At 44.7% G+C, this 16,986-nt stretch overlaps 4 protein-coding genes across 6 annotated transcripts; all 4 read left to right on the forward strand.

The window, feature by feature from the left end:
• The first annotated feature begins 1,710 nt into the window (after positions 1-1,710).
• Positions 1,711-2,313, forward strand: Vkor (Vitamin-K epoxide reductase). The gene is made up of 3 exons (XM_017168874.3): positions 1,711-1,912; positions 1,971-2,059; positions 2,120-2,313. The coding sequence occupies exons 1-3, from the start codon at positions 1,743-1,745 to the stop codon at positions 2,311-2,313; spliced, it is 453 nt and encodes a 150-aa protein (XP_017024363.1). The 5' UTR covers positions 1,711-1,742.
• Positions 2,314-3,438: 1,125 nt separating this feature from the next.
• On the forward strand, positions 3,439-6,644 carry resilin. 2 transcript variants are annotated; one of them, XM_070284335.1, is made up of 3 exons: positions 3,439-4,984; positions 5,324-5,458; positions 5,582-6,644. In XM_070284335.1, the coding sequence occupies exons 1-3, from the start codon at positions 4,022-4,024 to the stop codon at positions 6,341-6,343; spliced, it is 1,860 nt and encodes a 619-aa protein (XP_070140436.1). In that variant the 5' UTR covers positions 3,439-4,021; the 3' UTR covers positions 6,344-6,644. The 2 variants fall into 2 exon arrangements, with proteins under 2 accessions (XP_070140436.1, XP_070140437.1); XM_070284336.1 differs by lacking the exon at positions 5,324-5,458.
• A 266-nt stretch (positions 6,645-6,910) lies between these two features.
• On the forward strand, positions 6,911-16,111 carry RalGPS (Ral GEF with PH domain and SH3 binding motif). 2 transcript variants are annotated; one of them, XM_017169283.3, is made up of 7 exons: positions 6,911-7,101; positions 12,053-12,160; positions 12,227-12,567; positions 12,638-12,968; positions 13,026-13,477; positions 13,541-13,744; positions 14,709-16,111. In XM_017169283.3, the coding sequence occupies exons 2-7, from the start codon at positions 12,101-12,103 to the stop codon at positions 15,319-15,321; spliced, it is 2,001 nt and encodes a 666-aa protein (XP_017024772.1). In that variant the 5' UTR covers positions 6,911-7,101; positions 12,053-12,100; the 3' UTR covers positions 15,322-16,111. The 2 variants fall into 2 exon arrangements, with proteins under 2 accessions (XP_017024772.1, XP_041632877.1); XM_041776943.2 differs by lacking the exon at positions 6,911-7,101 and adding an exon at positions 7,913-8,066.
• Positions 16,112-16,483: 372 nt separating this feature from the next.
• LOC108076148 (uncharacterized) lies at positions 16,484-16,980 on the forward strand. The gene is made up of 2 exons (XM_017168875.2): positions 16,484-16,623; positions 16,704-16,980. The coding sequence occupies exons 1-2, from the start codon at positions 16,484-16,486 to the stop codon at positions 16,918-16,920; spliced, it is 357 nt and encodes a 118-aa protein (XP_017024364.1). The 3' UTR covers positions 16,921-16,980.
• The last annotated feature ends 6 nt before the right edge of the window (positions 16,981-16,986 follow it).

Genomic DNA, 16,986 nt, shown 5'->3' on the forward strand with positions numbered 1-16,986 from the left:
GCTCGAGCTCCATCATTTTCATTTCGCAGTCAGCTGCACTTGAGGCCCCGAGGCGCTTTTGTTTGAGCACTTCACTTGATTTCGATCACGGATCCACCGTAAAATTTGTTTTGGAGACAAACAACACCACAGCGCGTGCTTGAAGAGAAGCAGCTGCAGCTTCACAGGTATCCACATCGGATTTGGCTTTATCTATATATATATGTATATAGCTCTAGCATTCGCATTAGCCCTTCTAAACGCATCCGAGCATCTGCTATCATATGGAGATCGCAGCTGGGAATTAAGGTTGCAGTGGGAAAAATTAGTAATAAATATTTAATTTTATTACAAAATGCTCCCAGAAGAAGCTAAGCTTAGCTTCTTAGAGAAGCTCTTTTAAATTTATTTTAAATAATTTAATTTAATTTTAAGAGCTGACTTTACGATGACTTGCATAGGCGATCATTTGTCAAGACGATAATTTGTCAATAATTTTAATACATTTTTCAGTGTACCTTTTGAAGTGTAAAGTTCAATAAACTAGTACCTGGCCCCATATACAGTGGCAATAATTATTACGCGATCGCCCCAGGTGAGGCTGGGCTTTGAGCCAGAATCGAGTTGACAGCCGCTTGGAAAGGGTTTTCCATGTCAAATGGAAATCTGTGCCAAGTCGCTGGCTCTGCGGTGACTGTTTCATTTTTCACTTATTTTGTTTCTTTCCATTTTCATATGACTGAATGAGGTAGTTCCAAGGTTGCGTAAATGCATCACTTCACTTCGCTCCTGGGGGCAGAGCTACTGCAATTTTGTAAATTGTTTCCATTCGGTTACCTCATGGCTAACGCGGATTTATATATCACTTTGGATGGGCATATAGCTTCTTGTTTTGTTGTATTTATTTTCTTATTAAATGCCCCGAACAACACAGATGAATTCAAATTCGTGAGGCTATAAATTAAAAAGGGACATGCTGCACAGCTGGAAGAGGGGACTGAGTGGGTGGGTGGGGGACTGAGAGGCATCATTGTGTCATGCCGAGAGTTGTGGCTTCATGAGCTTGTTGTCTGATTTTGGCCTGGTTAAGATGTCGCCTGGGACTCGAAGATGATGTCGCCTCAGTTGCTAATTTTATATGCATGCAACAGAGCATGGCCTAATGCGACGTCGGGTGCCTCGGATCCATGTGCATGTGTCTCAGTGGCCAGAGGTGATAGTTCCCAGGGTAAAAAAATAAAAATTCACCATTTCCCTTGCCTAGTTTAAGGTGTTAGTCCCACTTTAATTTGTAGCCTTGGCCATCTCACTCTGTTACTGGTTATTACCTGTTGCTTTGGTCCTCGTGTCGCCTCAAATTAAATAAGAACGGAAATTTATGCGATCCCCGACTAGAAAAACAAGTAGGGTAACTTACAGGAAAGACGAAGCTTAAATACCCTTACGAAATATAAAAGTATCTTCAATGTTTACTTTAAAAAGTATTTAAAATGTGGTAGAATTCTGTTTATTATTTGGTCTGCTATTAAAAAATAATTTTTTATATTCACAAATAAATATATAAAATAATCTTACACACTCAAAAAACTCACCCTACCCACAGGAAAGTATACCAAAAGCATCCCTAGCTTGTGCCTTCTGCGCAGCTGCTGGAAAAATTGTCAAATCAATGGCAAAGTCCTGGCTGCGCTTTCCTCTTGGCTAAAAGTCCTGGCAGCTGTGAAACGGAATCATCCAGTAATGAACTCATTCAGCCAGCAGCAATGGTCCTGGTGGGCAGTGAGTCCTCTCGCCTGCGATGGATTTGCCTTATGGGATTGGTCATCTCCTGGTATTCGCTTTACGTGAAGTTCAGGCTAGATGCAGATGCGGACTACAAGCCCATCTGCGATGTACACGACAACATAAGCTGCTCGATGGTCTTTAAGTCCATGTAAGTGTATCATTTTTGATGAGATGATGATATTAGAATAAAACTATCTATGTTTTAGCTATGGCAATGGCTTTGGTCTCAGCAGCAAAGGGAGTCCACCCAATGGCGCCATAGGATGTGTCTTTTATGTGGCTTACTTTGTGAGCTGTAAGTTAAAGTCTTGATAAAATTAAATTAAATATGTAATTATATTTATTTGCTTTGCAGCTTTCTTTGAGCACAAATGGCTTTGCTTGGCTCAACTGGCTCTGTGTGTTGTGACTTTGTTTCTATGCATTTATCTGGCTTTCCTGCTGGTCTTTGTTTTTCAAGACATTTGCTTGGTGTGTTTGGCCATCTACCTCATACACACCTGGCTCTTCCAGGAGGTCTGGAGGCGCTACCGACGTCTCTATATGTGAAGTTTTTTTTAAATAAAATGTTTACAAGAAATTTACAGAAATTAAATAGTAAAGATAAAGCGCTGAGATGAGCTACTTGGTTTGACCCGGAGCTAAACTGGTGACGTGTTTTAAAGAAGATCTTCATCTTTACATGTTCATCTGGGAACTTTGACCCGCACGTCTGGTTTCTAAGCAGGATGCTGAGCTGCCTCCAACTTCCAACTCCCATGACCAAGCACGTAGTGGAGCAATTAATTCTGCACGTTCCCATTTTGCCGGCGAAGGCTGTGATCTGTGATCTGTGGATCTGTGAATGGCGCTACCGGCAACCCAGAGCTAACAAGGTGGGCGTGCTGCGAAAACTCAGCGCAATTAATTTCCCATAAGGTTCGGGAATCTCTTTGTGTGGGCTTGGTGTTTCGATTTGGTTTGGATGGGCGAAAAATAACTGAATCAATGAATGGAATGGAAGTACAATGGGCATAGCCATACATCATTCAAGGTGATGGGTACACTTCTAGAGAAAAATTCAAAGAAATCTTGGATTTGTAGAGTATACTATATATAGTGAAGACTCTTCACTGGAGAGGGATATGCTGAAAAGTTATAGAATCATAAAAGAAGAAGTTTACTTTATTAACATTTTAATAACAAGAAACTAAATTACGGATCCTTTTCCTAACATTCTAAATTATAAATATATTTTATTACTAGATAAATTCTACAAATTAAATTAATATTAACTAGTTAACCTCCATAAATAACTTTGATTTAGTGATCTCCAACTGTCATTGCCTCAATTTTCCATAAAATTCCCCAAGATTAAGCTCCCCATTTCTAGGGTACAGATCTCATGCGTACCCTTCATCTACATGTTCTCCATTGCCATCGTCACAATCTCTCAACCGATCCGCAATCACCCACAAAGATCGACTCGACCCTTCTACACCCATCAGCGAATCTCTGCGCATCCTCCTCCAATTGGGGTCGCCGCTGGCACGATCTTCTTCAATATGTCGCTGCGCTTTTTATTATTTTTTACTCGCTGCGACAAGACAAGGCAAACAAATGCAAGCTTTGACGCTTGTCACACCGCTGATCCACTGAGCAACTAAACTTCGAGCAACTGAACCACTCGCCGAAAGAGTGAGCAGCGGCAGACGCCGCCGACACATTCACCCGGCGAGGCGACCGAGTAGACTACTTTGGGCCAACGTAACTACAGATCCAGAGTTGGATGCTGCGATGCTGTAAATGGGGCCCAGCACAATCACCACCTCGCCGCCTCGAGAAGATGTGCGCCAGAAGAAGGCAAATCAGCTCGAGACCGAGAGCCAAGACTTGGACCCTTCACGTGCGATCTCGGAGCACGGTGATTGAGATTTTTGTTTTGGGCAGGCGGCGGCTCCATAGAATCAGCCAGCAGCCACTGCATCTCCGAAGACGTTCGTATGTGGCGGCGGCAGCAGCTGTGCCGGTTGCCACACGCTGCACAGCAACAGCAACAGCCACAGCCACCTCCAACTCATAATCGAGTTCGTGTGTGCGCAGTGTGTGTGCATCCTAGACTTTCAGTTTTCGGTTTGCCACATATAAATACGCCTTGTGGCAGCAGTCACAGATCAGTCAGAATTCGGCGCTGCTCCCAAGCGCTAGCCTCATCCCATAGAGATACCAGAGATTCGTTCAGTGGTGGTCCGTTGCCCAGCTCCTGCTCCTGTGGAATATGTTCAAGCTACTCGGTGTGACGCTGCTGCTGGCGGCTGTGGTCCTTGGGCGGCCGGAGCCGCCTGTCAACTCGTATCTGCCGCCGTCGGATAGCTACGGAGCCCCGGGTCAGAGTGGCCCGGGTGGCCAAGGCGGTCCGGGCGGCAGGCCCTCGGATTCCTACGGAGCGCCGGGCGGTGGAAATGGAAACGGAGGACGTCCCTCGGACAGCTATGGTCCTCCGGGTCTGGGTCAAGGCCAGGGACAAGGCGGCTTCGGTGGCAAACCCTCTGACACCTATGGAGCTCCTGGAGGTGGCAACGGCAATGGCGGTCGTCCTTCGAGCAGTTACGGCGCTCCTGGCGGCGGAAATGGCAATGGCGGTCGTCCTTCGGATACTTATGGTGCTCCTGGAGGTGGAAGTGGCAGTGGCGGGCGTCCTTCGGACTCTTATGGTGCTCCTGGAGGCGGAAGTGGCAATGGCGGTCGTCCTTCAAGCAGTTATGGTGCTCCTGGACAGGGTCAAGGCGGCTACTCCAACGGAAACGGCAACGGCGGCCGTCCTTCCAGCAGTTACGGCGCTCCTGGTGGCGGAAGTGGCAATGGCGGACGTCCTTCGGATACCTATGGTGCTCCTGGTGGCGGTAATGGCAATGGCGGACGTCCTTCGGATACCTATGGTGCTCCTGGTGGCGGAAGTGGCAATGGCGGTCGTCCCTCGAGCAGCTATGGAGCTCCTGGCCAGGGTCAAGGTGGCCAGGGCGGATTTGGTGGACGTCCTTCTGACACGTACGGTGCTCCGGGCCAGAACGGCAACGGTGGTCGCCCCTCAAGCAGCTATGGAGCTCCAGGATCCGGACCCGGCGGTCGTCCCTCCGACTCCTACGGACCTCCGGCCTCGGGAGCTGGAGCAGGCGGTGCGGGAGGCAGTGGCCCTGGACAGTCTGGCGGCGGCGGCGGCGGTTCCGATTACGACAATGATGTGAGTAGCTGGTAGTTTTGTAATGGGAATTGGGAAATGGGAATTGGGATCTGGGATCTGGGATAACTGGTGGGAACACCGCCCACCAAAAGGGAAACACTGCTCCACCGCCCACGCTGCACACTTGCCCTTGCAATCTTTTTGGTAGAAACGTCTCGCTCACCTGCACCGCCTCCTGCGTTCAAAGCTTGCATCCCCCGAAATCTGAAAAATCTGAAATTCTAAAAACCTGAACTCTTGATCCTAGCCACTCTATCTCTCTGTGTTTCTCTCTCTTTCTCCACACGCCCCAATCCGCTCTCCATTCTCCATGATCCAATGCTCCTCGCTCTCCATTAGGAGCCCGCCAAGTACGAATTTAATTACCAGGTTGAGGACGCGCCCAGCGGACTCTCGTTCGGGCATTCAGAGATGCGCGACGGTGACTTCACCACCGGCCAGTACAATGTCCTGTTGCCCGACGGAAGGAAGCAAGTAAGCGGCGTCGGCGGCGGCAGCAGCAGCAGCAGCACCAGCAACTGGAGTGGACACCACTGCTCCTCCATCTGCTCCTCCTGTCACTGCTAACATTGTGTCCCGTGTCTATCTCTTCCCCAGATCGTGGAGTACGAGGCCGACCAGCAGGGATACAGGCCGCAGATCCGCTACGAGGGTGACGCCAACGATGGCAGTGGCAGCGGTGCCTCAGGTCCTGGTGGCCAGAACCTGGGTCCGGATGGTTACTCCAATGGCAGGCCAGGAGGCAACGGCGGCAATGGCAATGGCGGCTACTCGGGCGGACGTCCAGGTGGTCAGGATTTGGGAGCTGGAGGCTACTCCGGTGGCCGTCCAGGTGGTCAGGATTTGGGCCCAGGAGGCTACTCAGGTGGTCGTCCCGGTGGCCAAGACTTGGGAGCTGGAGGCTACTCTGGTGGTCGCCCAGGTGGCCAGGACCTGGGAGCTGGAGGCTACTCCAACGGACGTCCAGGTGGTCAGGACTTGGGTCGTGATGGTTACTCCGGCGGACGTCCAGGTGGCCAGGACTTTGGCCCCGGGGGCTACTCCAACGGCAGGCCAGGCGGTAATGGAGGCAACGGCAACGGAAATGGTGGCTCAGACGGTCGCGTGATCATCGGTGGACGTGTCATTGGTGGCGGCCAGGATGGCGGCGATCAGGGTTACTCCAGCGGACGTCCGGGCGGTCAGGATCTGGGACGCGATGGCTACTCCAGCGGACGTCCCGGCGGTCGCCCCAACGGCCAGGATAGCCAGGACGGCCAGGGCTACTCGAGCGGCAAGCCAGGCGGTCAGGGCGGCAGGAACGGATTCGGACCAGGTGGCCAGAATGGCGACAACGATGGCAGCGGCTATCGGTACTAGAAACGCGACTCCCAGACACATTTAGCTAGATCCTTCGAACTTATAGCAATACACCTAGGCGTAAGTCCTTCTAGAACTATGATCTGTCCTCACCGCCTTCTTCGACATCTCTTTGTCCCATTCCCATTTTTCTTCCCCCCTTTCGCTGTCCTCCGCCCATCGAGCTTCCCCCCACTTCCTCGTAGCCATAAGACCCAGTTGTTGTAAATGCAAGTGCGAAAAATAACCCAAAAAAAGAATGAAATGATAATGCTACACATCTGATGTAAGTAAAGGAATTAAATATATATTTTTATACAAATTCGAGGGTAGAGTTTTTATTTGGATTATATATTAATTTTACAATCCAGTGCGAATAATAATGCCTAAGGATTTCAGGAAAATAATTTGATTATTTTTTCCCATCTAATTCAAACTGAGCGCCATAATTTGATAATCGATATATACTATAGTTGCTTTCGATTCTTTTCCAACACTATTTCGCCTGCAAATGGCAGTATTAGGTTTTTATTACAACACTTCGCTTCGTCCACACTAAGAACGGTCACACTTTGTAGCGTCGGCGTCGCGCGCGGAATATATATTTTTGCTTCTGCTGTTTTTCCGCATTTTCTCCGCTCGAAGGAATAAACAAACTGGCGGGCCAGAAGCGGAAGGCCAATAAGTGTGTAATGAATAGCAATTAGCCGAGCGTGGCGTCGCGCGTGTCATCCCACACACTAATTAACCGAATTAAGATGCTTCAATTGCTGCTCGAAGTAAGTTCCGATCGCCGCTGGCTCTGGCTTGTGTTTTTGTGTGCTGTGAGGGGGAGTTGGGGGGATGCAGCCGCCTATAAATAACAACAATATGCAGGGCGCTATTTCTATCTTTGTCAAATTGTCGCCCAGAGTCCAAGCATTAAGTATATCAAGTGCAGTGCGCGTTCTCTTTCGCACCGCCGTCTTGTGTATTTCGGTGTGATGATTACGAAACTATGGCAAAAGTGGGCGGCGGGTGGCCTGTACACACTTTGCATACAATGAGCTTAGAACGGAGAACCTTTACAAAAGCAAATTGCGTGTTCCCCCGGCTGTGTGTGTGGGTGTGTGGGTGTGTATCCGTATCTGTGTTTATGTTCGGCTTCCCTTTTCGTGTTCAATTTGGTTCCCCGTTTTTTTTTCGCTATCGATTTCTTCCCCCCCTAGAGTCAATGTGAATATATGTATATTTCTTGAAGTGTGAATCATCATCGTGGCGGGCGGACAATCAATAAAATCCACTTAGCACTTGGCACTTCCTTTCGGCATTAGATCAGTTGATAAGCGGCTAAGTGATAAGGAGATACACACAGAAAATGCCCGGCCAAAGGCAACGCCTCTTCAAATTTCGTCTGGCAGCTGTTGTTGTAGGCCTGCACTTAAAGAAATATTTGCATAGTTTTTGAGATATGAGCTGAGAGTTTGCTATGTAACATGGGAAAGCTGTGTTTATATCCTTAAAGTGTATTATAATTTAGAATAGAGAAAAAGTACTATATTTTATTAAACATTTTAAAAGAGGCAGCATCGTTGGAATTGTCATAAAATAATAAACAAAAAAATGGGGATTTTAAAACTTAGGAATGCACAGAAACACAGAACATATATTTGATTTAAAATTAATGTTGATTTGGCTTAGTTATTGGTTTATTAAGTTTGACTTTATCATAACAATTACATATAACAATAAATGTGGATATAAGGTATGCGCAGATTTTATTTCTTTCAATTTGCTTAAAAAGAAAAAAGATTTAAAAACTATTTCTATTAAGGTTTTCCTATTAAATAACATTACACATTACACTTTATAATCATTTTTTCAATTATACAAATATACCTAAAATCGTCCATCTAATATCATAGTACTATATATCTTATCATATTACCTCAAACAAATCTTGGCAAAGATTTAATCGTTTTACAAGGAACTCTTGACAGATCCTTTTTCGTTCCGTGTAATGGGATTTTCTCAGACTCGCTCAACAGGATATGGACGACAGATGTTTTTGCCTGCGTTACAGAGATGCTTAAATGCTGCATTTCAAGGTTCACCTCTCGCTCTTTCTCGTTTCCAATTGCCTTTTGTTCCTATTGCTGCGTTTTAAGTACAGCAGCCACTCGAACCAGAAATTGGGTAAGTGGCTCAGTTCTAGGCTCGATTTCCCGACTGGGCTGTGGATGCTCACCAAGTGACCCACTTTGACGGCTTACACACATCTGTATACTAAGTATGTGGTGTGTGGATCGCAAAACACACATACCACACAACGCATAGAACAAAAACAAAGCCCGAGGAATCGGACAAGAAAGAAGAAACCCCAGCTTGGCCTTCCTTCGCTTTGTTTCTTCGTAAATACTCTTTCAGAGCTCAGGGTATTTTGAAATATCTTTGAAGCTGCCTAATATTTTTTCTGAATTTTTATCTAGACATTCTTATCTGCACATGATTTTAATTTATTTACATAAGGAGATGTTTACTCATAGGAATAATCAGGTGTTTGTTTTTTTTGAAAAACAAATCTCTAAATCTAAATGCCATCTGTTTGATTTTGTGCCCCAGAACCGCCTTTCTTCTGTAGTCCGTTTTGTGTATACAAATTTTGGGACTGCCGGAAACGGATCTCTATATCATATGGCTGTCATAACTTTGATCTGAACAAAATCTGACCTTATTTATGGTTAATTATAATTGAAGGAAATCAGGAAAATTACTTTTATAAAAGGAATTTCTATGATTAATCATATTTGATTATTTAAATATATTGATTTCAAGGAAATAATGATTTTAAAAAGAGTTAAAAGAGTTCTCCATATTTTATCAAAATAATTTTCTAAACAAAAATTCAATAATCTTGACTTTAAAGCGTATTCCATTCTTCGATCTTTATAAGACAGGCTTCCTTGGCGCTTTTCATTTGTAGTTTCTCTCTTGTTGTTACCCAGGGTAATTATATGTATTTATATTCGCACGCGTGTGTGTTCAAATACTTAGTTAGACGCTTGCCTGATAACGCCCCTTGGGTTTTCAATGGAAGATTAGCTAAATGTTTTCCCACTCGCCACATTGAGAACGTCAAAACGAAGGCTGATCGAATTAAATGCAAAATATAGCATTTTAATCGTAATCTCTTCTAGGCGGTTATTGAACCAGACAAGGCAGAAAACGGAAAATATATTAAATGCGAAGATCACCGGCGACAGCCACTCACGGCTGACCTTCTCTCTCATATTTTCTTCTGTAAATATTTAGCCACAGATTTCAGATTTCTGAATTTCGAATCGCTAAGAAAGCTACTGGCTGTTCCAGAGATCTTTAACCCCTCTTAAACCAAGAACCGAGGGTCAGTCGGAGTCAGCGCAAAAGGTTGAACATTCACTTGATGGCCAATCATATGTCATCACTGCAAATTCCAGAGCAAAAAGAACACACAGACACACTGCCAGCCCACACAAGCAAGAGAAAAAGTATTTATCAATGGAAAACGCCAACACAGAATAAAAACGAGGAAAAAAAAACCCGAGTTTCCTCGAGATTATGTAGAAATGTGTGCGTGGAATTGTATTATATTTAAATACAATTGCTGGGGGCTGATAAACAAAAGAACCGAGAAACACAATCGTTCAGACAGGCGGCTGTGTGATTTCCTCGAACCCTGCAGCTGTTCTGTTTGTTTTCCTTCAAGAAATTTATGTAAAAACAATAAACACTGGAATCGGGGGCTTCAGTGGGCGGCGGCACACAATATATATCCCTGACCACGAAAACAAACCATTCGCTGGCTCAATTCATTATTCGCCCATCAAATTCGTTTACAAAATCGCATTAAAGGAGCGCTGCGCTGTCTGGCACGAATTATTTACATATGCCGTAGATTAAATTGTGCCCAGTGGGAGGCATTCAGTCGGGCGTCGGCGTCGGGTTAATTGTTTGGCTTTAATTGCATTTGATATGGCCATAAAAGCGTTGCCCAAAAACCGTAAAGAAATCCAGAAGAGAAATGGCACAGATTGGCGGATATACATATATAAATTTGGCGAGAGCAGAACATCAGAGTGATCTGTGTGTGTATATAGAATAGTTCAAATAGTCAATAAAGTCCATTTGCTTGGAACAAAAAAAAGGAAAAACTTGAGGCAGAGTCGTCTGGCATTTTGGAATATAATTTGTGTTTGCCTTTTGTCTTGTCTATATCTTGTTGCTGTTGCTATTATTGTTTTCATTTCATCTGTATATCCCGAATATATCTCACTGAATGTATATTTTTTTGTAATTGAATTTTGGTTTATGAGATAAACGAGAGATACGAGAGAAATTCGCATGATTAGAATGGAATTTATCTCTGGCTAAATACAAAAATTAAAAACAATAGAATTCGCTTTGTTTCCTTCCTCTTCCGTCTTTGGTTTATATCTCGCCCACTCTCGCCTCTGTGCCAGTTCAAAGTCGGATAATTCCATGTGCTCCACCAGTCACGGGGCAATACATATATATATATATATAATTATAATCGAAGGAAAGAAACCACAGTGAGAACCCCAGATCCCATTCCCCAATGACAAAGTGTGGACGTCATTGCATTTGATCAGCTTTTGCTTTCATATGATTATAACTTAATTGAAATTAATTAGACGGGGTCAAAGCAGTCGGTCTTTGAGAAACTTTTATAGAAAAATATGGGGTGATGGAAAGTGTGTAGATAGTTATTTCTTGATACTGAATACTTGGATAATTGATTTCAATACTTTCAGAGATTAATGTTGCTAATAAAGTTGAGAAAGTTCATACAATAATTCTATAATTCAAAGGAATATCTAAAATTATAGAAAACTATTATTAAGAGGCTTACATCTTGGCCTAAAAATAGTTTAAAAATATTATTAGGTATTACGTTCTTTCCGAAATATGTTTTCTACACTTGATTTCGAATATAAAAATCCATACAGAGATGGAAATTACACTGATATAAAAAATATATTAAAAGACTTACAAACTTCTCTGAAGAAGCCTTAGAAATATTTTAATGTATTATTTTCTTCCCTAGATTTAGAGATGGAAATTGTATTCAAAAGTAATTCAAAAACAAATTAAAACAATTTTAATTAGATTTTTTGAACAGAAAAAAACACATTGAAAGGCGGAACCAGGCTTGGTTAACTAGGCTTTCCTATATTGCCGCCTGCCGCTAGTTGACGGGTTCATTGAACTGGGCCGAAAACCAATTTTCGTTTCTTCTGACCGGGTGACTTGTTTTCAAACCCAAACTTTCCGCTGACCACTGCAAGCGGGTCTCTTTATCAGCGCGTTGCACCCCCGAAAAGTCATTTGACCACTCTGAAAGTGCGCTACCATAAAAGAGCATGGGCCAGGTCTTCTCGCTTCCCGCTCCTCGCTCCGCTCGTGACTCACATGGCCTGTTCCATTGGAAATCGAGCAGCGAAGCGTGCCAGAAGCTTCGCTCTGGCTTGCCACCAGTTTTTTTCCCCCAGTTTTTTGTGTTTTGTTTTTTTTTTAGTGCTGCCGTTCGTGCAACACAAAAGCCACAATGCAGAACTACTGACTGAGGAAAACAAACTCGGTTTCAGTCAACAAAAAGTCTGCCCAGTGCGCGGAACACCGACAGCTATAACTTTATCACGAAGCAAACGTAATCAGAGAGCTAATTCAAGCCTTCGGATTCGTTCATTGCAGTTTTGAAGAGCCTCTCGAAAGCCCAAAGTCAGCCGGAGTTTGGCTGCCATGATGCGATACTCGGAAATCTCACGTGACCTGTCCATGGATAATCTGCGCTACTCAGAGGTGAGTTTACTGACTTCCAACTTAAAGAAACTATGTTTATATGAGCAAATCTTCTCGTCCTTGCAGCTAAGCAGAAAACCCACCACGGACTACAATGGATATACGGGTCAGGCCTATGCCACGGCTCAGTTCAAGCAGAGTTCGCCCCCGCCTGCTCCCGCAATGCATCAGCAGCCAACGCGACTGGTGGCCAAACAACGAAGCCCCAATCCGAATGGCAATGCCCATACCATGGCCTGTTTGCGCCAAGAGAAGGCCCAAAAGGAGCATCAGATGGAGCCGCCCATGACGCAGCAGCAGGCCAGCAAGACACTGAATATAAAGAGCACGCGGCGCAAGAACTCAATTGGTTGCCTAAACAGTTTCTCCTCCTCGCCAGATTCACCAGGCTGCTACTATACCATAGCGTAAGTGATCTTTTTACAGAAACTTTTTAACTTTAAATACGATTTGTAATGAATTTTATTTATTTTCTAGAGCCTCGGCTGCACCGCCGTCCAAGTCGCAGAGTTTGCCGGCTCATGCCTCATCCATCAAACAGCTAGATGCGGTGATCTGTAGTGCGTTACGTGTACCCGCCGATGTCTTGGCCAATCAGATCACCCTCCTGGACTTTCCAGTCTTTGCTCTCATCCAGCCAGACGAGCTGAGCAGCTGTGCCTGGACGAAGAAGGATAAGCATGTCAACACACCGAATATTGTGGCATTTACCAAACGATTTAACCACACGAGCTTTTGGACAGTTCAGGAGATCCTAAATGGCGAGCAGGCCAAGCAGAGAGCTGAGATAATGACACACTTTATTAAGGTGGGAAAATTATATACTAAAAAACTTAGTTATTTGCTAATAAACTTTATATTTTAGGTGGCTAAAAAGCTGCACGAGCTCAACAATCTGCACTCGCTGTTTGCCATTATTTCGGCCATGCAAAGCGCCAGCATTTATCGCCTGAAGAAAACCTGGGCCTGTCTGTCCAAGAAGGATCGTCAGTCCTTTGATCGACTCAGCGATATTTTTAGCGACCAGGATAATTGGGCGAATCTGCGATCCTATCTTGAGAGTCTCCGCCTGCCCTGCATTCCCTATCTGGGTCTCTTTCTCACCGATCTGATCTACATCGATCTGGCGCATCCACACAAGGGTGGTTTGGAACCAGAGCAGCGTCGCAATAAGATGAACAACATATTGCGCGTGATCTCCAACTATCAGCAGTCGGATTACAAGCACCTGCAGAAGCATGAGGCTGCGCAGAAGTATCTTACCTCCATCAGATATATAGAGGAATTGCAAAACATATTCGAGGAAGATCAGTACAAGTAAGAGGAGCTTACTCAACTATAAATTATAAACTGTATTAATTTTATCCCCATTTCCTTTAGACGCTCATTAAATCTAGAGCCTGCCTCGCCCTCTGGGCCCAGCTCTTCATCCTGCAGTTCCAAGGAGTCCTTTAACGTGGAAGTTGTCACCCCAGCTTTGGGCTGTTTGAATCTCTCGCCGGCCAAAACCATTGGCTCTATGCGCATGGCCAGCGGCACCAAGTTCGTGCCGGGTCATCGCAAGTGCCGGAGTCTGGGCACCAAGTAAGTAGAGGATTTACCCACAGCCTAGGGCTATTCCCCTTTGGTTTCCTTTGTTAACCACCTCAACTCACTGCGCAAATAATTGGACATGTGTACACCGGGTCCTTTATTAATCTTTTTAAACCACGTCTCGTCTCGTTTCGATCTCTCTGTCTCTCCCTCACTCGACTCTCGTTTTGCTTTTGGCTTATGCTTTGGTTTAACCGCGTGTGTTTGTTGTTTGTCTCTAAAACTGAAAGATTTCGCAGCAGCAGCCTGCCGCGTAACTTTGCCCAGAAGTGCCAGTGCTGCATTGTGATGATAGCGCCGGGCATTGGCACCATATCGAACAAGGGTTGCAGATGCCGTCGGTGAGTCCTGTAGCTAGGATATGTGTGTGTAATGCCAGCCTGTAACCGAATAACCAAAACTATATGCTGATCCGATGCGTTATTCTCCTCATTTTACCCACCATTTGAAGTTGGTAGTTGAAAGTTTTCATTTCATTTATTTTGCACGGACCCGAGTTGGAAAAGCTTCGTATGAAAAAAAAGAAAAACACACATACACAAAGAAAATACACGCCTCCACACCTTCCTCATTACATTTTGTTTCAGATTTTTTACACATATCACACACTTCCCTTCCAATTACATTAAAAAAGAACAAGATTTTGGTCGAATTTTTAAGAGAATAAGTCAATTTTGGGCGAAATCTAAGGAGAATCAATGGTTAATTTATGGTTTAATTTAGAAAAGTAATAACGTTTAAAGTAGTAAAGCAATTATTAACCACTTCCTCCTTAGTATTTCACAAAAAACTTACTGGTTCTCTCCTTAAAAAATCAACCAAAACCCATTTATAAATACAAACGCAGTTCATCCTTGTTTGCCTTTTGCTACTTCATTTCTTCTCATTTGATTGAACAGCATGAATTGCTCTCAAACCACCAAAGAATACCCTACTAAACCATTTTTCTTTGCAGCATCTTTGGCAAAATTGCGCCGCATGCCCACGGCGATGGTTATCCCCAACACCTGCACTTGGAGCTGGATCCCAGCCAGCAACAGCCACGCCACCACCTGCTGGATGATTCCTTGCTAGAGCACAGCGACGCCATATCCCAATCGGATCTCACTTCGCTGGAGAGTGCCGAGGGCATAATGTGCGATTTCAGTGGCAGCGACTGCGATTTGATGTCCCCCGAGGCGGCAGCCGCCATGCAGGGATGTGTACGTCGGAAAACTGTCCAGAAAGAGGGAAGAAAGCCGGCGGTGGCTTCATGGCAGCGCTACTGGCTGCAGATCTGGGCCAATTCGTTGGTGTACTTTCCGCCAAAGTCCTTTAAGGGCAGCGAACGAAGCGATTTCAAAAGGGAGCCCTGCAAGGTGTGTCCCCTGGATGGATGGTATGCCCATGTCAGCGACAATACCAAGCACAAGAACACCTTTGAGCTGTGCCACCGAACCCTGGGCACTGTCTATCGCTTCCGGACGGACAGTCCCCAGATGACGCATCTCTGGTCGAATGCCATCTGCAAGCTGGCCACCATGCGCGTGCCCAAACCGCTGCCCGCCAACCTGATGTCCTTTGAATGAGCGGGGAGTAGGGAAGAGCAAACAGAACTCGAATATATATATATATATTGTACTCATTGTAGTGTAGTTTGCCTAAGTTTAGTTAGCTTTATCCTTGAAACGTGCACAGCCAAAAAGAGAGAAAAAAAAACCACCCACCAAAACCACTCACTCACTTCCTGAAACGAGGCCACCACATAACATTCCCACAACCACAACGAACGAACAAAAATTGCAGCCTGCATCTAAGAGAATCGATTTCAAAATGGTATTTCAAAAGACTGACACCAAAGGAGGAGAAACAGAGCAGAACCAGTAGTAAACGAAGGAGAAGAAGCCACACAATCAACACAACAGACTAAAAGAGCATCGCAAGGGATATTATAAAGATCCCAAAATTGTTTAACAGCCCTGAAAATCGTTAATGATAGAATTGGGGGAATTATATTTCCCCAAATTCAATAGATCAGGGCTGTCGTATCGTTTCTGTGCTGTCTTTGCTGTATGTTTTTTTTTTTTTTGTATTTGTAAATCTTAAAATTAAGTCAATTATTTGGACATTTACTCAACTTTATTTTGCGCTAATCGTGCCATACTAGTTCTAAATTTGTGTTCACACAACGATTACTATAACAAAGAATCAAAAAAACGAACTTTCTACGCGTAACTAAGGGCTTTAATATGTAATGTATCGCTACCACTATTCATGATTCATGATCAACCATCAGTTAATCTGTATAATCTGCCTTAAGTTGATGCACTCTAGACATGTAACTACAACTATAAAATACATATAAATCTTATCCGATTAGTTGCATGCGTGAATTTCTTAAGCAAAACGAAAGTAATGTTTGTTGTCTGTTGAGAGGGCCTCGTGAATTGTTCAACTCCTGAGCTTTGTCACACATACAGATTTTTCATTTGCAGCGTTTTTACACTAGTTTAAGGCAAAGAAATGCAACAAAAACAAATTAAACCACAAAACGAAAGAAAGAAATGTGTGTTTTTTGTGGGTTATATAAGGCTACCGAAAGGGTTATTTACACACAAATCAGATCGTGCCAAGTGCGGGAATTTGCAAATTCATTCGCACAGACGCACTGAATCCCAATTAGGGAGCATGCCGCGCGAGGCCTTTAAAATGTGGAGATTGTCTAGCAACGGCGCCAGTCGATTGCGAAACATGACGACGACGCGAAGCAACGGCAACAGGATGGAGGAGACATATCCATGGATCAGTATTAACCATAAGCCCCTGCTGATGCTGCTGGTCTTGGCGTTTATTTGCCTCGGCTGCTGTCTGGGCGGCAAGACAACCACCTTGTGAGAGGATTACACAACCATCCAGCCCACTAGACCACTTTCACTAAACTATCTTCCTTTCCCCTACGACCAATGTGCAGTGTGCGCCACACAGACACCTTGGATCCGCAGGCCGACGGCTTCTGGGCCAACAAGACCACCTGGAACGCCCGCTGGGTAAAGTACTGGCGGGCAAAGAAAATCTACGAGCCCATCTGGAAAAAGGTCTGGACGCCCACTGTCCACAACGAGTGGGTGCCGCTGCCCAATGCCCCCAACGAATGGGAAGCGGAAAAGGGCCATTATTCGGACAAGTAAACACCGATGACAGACTGATCCTCCATGAACTACCCATTAGCTTAGTTTTTAGTTATTTATCTTTTA

This window comes from Drosophila kikkawai, chromosome 2R (genome assembly GCF_030179895.1).
Source record: "Drosophila kikkawai strain 14028-0561.14 chromosome 2R, DkikHiC1v2, whole genome shotgun sequence".
In the NCBI taxonomy this organism is placed as follows: domain Eukaryota; kingdom Metazoa; phylum Arthropoda; class Insecta; order Diptera; family Drosophilidae; genus Drosophila; species Drosophila kikkawai.

What these genes read in the sequence shown, in the direction of transcription:
- Vkor (XM_017168874.3), top strand. Translation starts at nt 1,743, where the DNA reads ATGGTCCTGGTGGGCAGTGAGTCCTCTCGCCTGCGATGGATTTGCCTT. An exon ending in TCGATGGTCTTTAAGTCCAT is followed by an intron (nt 1,913 to 1,970) that starts GTAAGTGTATCA and finishes TCTATGTTTTAG; the next exon opens with CTATGGCAATGGCTTTGGTC. An exon ending in TGTGGCTTACTTTGTGAGCT is followed by an intron (nt 2,060 to 2,119) that starts GTAAGTTAAAGT and finishes TTTGCTTTGCAG; the next exon opens with CTTTCTTTGAGCACAAATGG.
- resilin (XM_070284335.1), top strand. Translation starts at nt 4,022, where the DNA reads ATGTTCAAGCTACTCGGTGTGACGCTGCTGCTGGCGGCTGTGGTCCTT. An exon ending in GTTCCGATTACGACAATGAT is followed by an intron (nt 4,985 to 5,323) that starts GTGAGTAGCTGG and finishes GCTCTCCATTAG; the next exon opens with GAGCCCGCCAAGTACGAATT. An exon ending in TGCCCGACGGAAGGAAGCAA is followed by an intron (nt 5,459 to 5,581) that starts GTAAGCGGCGTC and finishes TCTCTTCCCCAG; the next exon opens with ATCGTGGAGTACGAGGCCGA.
- RalGPS (XM_017169283.3), top strand. Translation starts at nt 12,101, where the DNA reads ATGATGCGATACTCGGAAATCTCACGTGACCTGTCCATGGATAATCTG. An exon ending in GGCTGCTACTATACCATAGC is followed by an intron (nt 12,568 to 12,637) that starts GTAAGTGATCTT and finishes TTTATTTTCTAG; the next exon opens with AGCCTCGGCTGCACCGCCGT. An exon ending in TTCGAGGAAGATCAGTACAA is followed by an intron (nt 13,478 to 13,540) that starts GTAAGAGGAGCT and finishes CATTTCCTTTAG; the next exon opens with ACGCTCATTAAATCTAGAGC.
- LOC108076148 (XM_017168875.2), top strand. Translation starts at nt 16,484, where the DNA reads ATGACGACGACGCGAAGCAACGGCAACAGGATGGAGGAGACATATCCA. An exon ending in GGCGGCAAGACAACCACCTT is followed by an intron (nt 16,624 to 16,703) that starts GTGAGAGGATTA and finishes ACCAATGTGCAG; the next exon opens with TGTGCGCCACACAGACACCT.